Source organism: Nanorana parkeri, unplaced genomic scaffold, assembly GCF_000935625.1.
Source record: "Nanorana parkeri isolate BGI_ZX_2015 unplaced genomic scaffold, ASM93562v1 scaffold4750, whole genome shotgun sequence".
Classification (NCBI taxonomy): Eukaryota; Metazoa; Chordata; class Amphibia; order Anura; family Dicroglossidae; genus Nanorana; species Nanorana parkeri.
The window spans coordinates 3,155-4,157 of record NW_017311012.1 but is presented as its reverse complement, the minus strand read 5'-3'; the positions used below and the strand labels follow the sequence as shown (position 1 = coordinate 4,157).

Genomic DNA, 1,003 nt, shown 5'->3' with positions numbered 1-1,003 from the left:
GCTGGGAGGAAAGCAGGGATGCGCCGCTGTATCGGCAGAAAGATTTAGCCAAAAAGTGCCATTTTAGGCCGATATTTTTCGGCGGCCGATATATCAGTGCATCCCTACTTAAATGTGTTGAGAAATTCTCTGAACTTTGCACATGTGTTCATAACTGGTTGGACAGAGTGGTAAAGGAGAACAAAAGACAATAAATAACACATTTCATCTTCACAAACCATAAAACTGAATATTCCATTTTATTGATCAATATGGAAAATACAAAATACCAGACATTTAAATTTCGTTGTGTTCCCAATGGATAATCATACGAATATTGTTACATTCGGACATTCAGATGCCTCTTAATTTGAACGTGAACGAATCCAAATGTTCATTTAACCAAAATTCGGGTTCATCTGAATTTAATTCAAACTAAAACTAAATCACACATGTGACTGTTCTCTGGCCAATCAGATGTGTTTTTTGGCTGTTGGGGGTTGCATTACAGACACGGTCATGTGACTTTATGTGGGTCACATGTCTACAAAATACCCAAAAAAGGCTTCTGGGCAATATGAAACCATTATAATTAGTAAAGTCTCATTTTAACATTCTCACCTTCTCTACGTCCCCCAGGCCTTCTGTGTCTAAGAGAACCAGAACACGATCCTTATACATGGGGTGAGGGACACACCACATCCAGATACCTTTGGTCTGAGACTGAATAGTAGAACCCAGACTGAAGCCTGTGAGCAGGAAACACATAAAATTATCTTTGAAACAATTATAACTTCATATCTTTTTAATAACTACAAATGAGTGAACTTTTAGAGTCGACCAGTTGTTCTTTGGTCAAACGTTTGAAGAATTTGAAATTTGGACTTTCTGAACTGGAAGTCCCAATAAAACCATTGAAAATCTGAACCAGGCACGAAATAGTAAATATTACTTAGGAGCAAATGCAAAACCTTGCCTGCTGAAATGATGGGGCCAAAAAAACTGTCTACACCGCTTGGAAAGA

At 38.0% G+C, this 1,003-nt stretch overlaps 1 protein-coding gene across 1 annotated transcript in view; it reads right to left on the bottom strand.

Moving 5' to 3' along the window:
• Positions 1 to 728, bottom strand: part of LOC108804013 (guanylate-binding protein 6-like) — a gene marked incomplete at both ends in the record, with an annotated part of 6,711 nt that extends 5,983 nt beyond the window's left edge. The window contains one exon of the mRNA XM_018575782.1: positions 601 to 728. Coding sequence (XP_018431284.1) covers positions 601 to 728 — 128 coding nt within the window. The remainder of the gene's footprint in view (positions 1 to 600) is intronic.
• Positions 729 to 1,003: the final 275 nt, after the last annotated feature.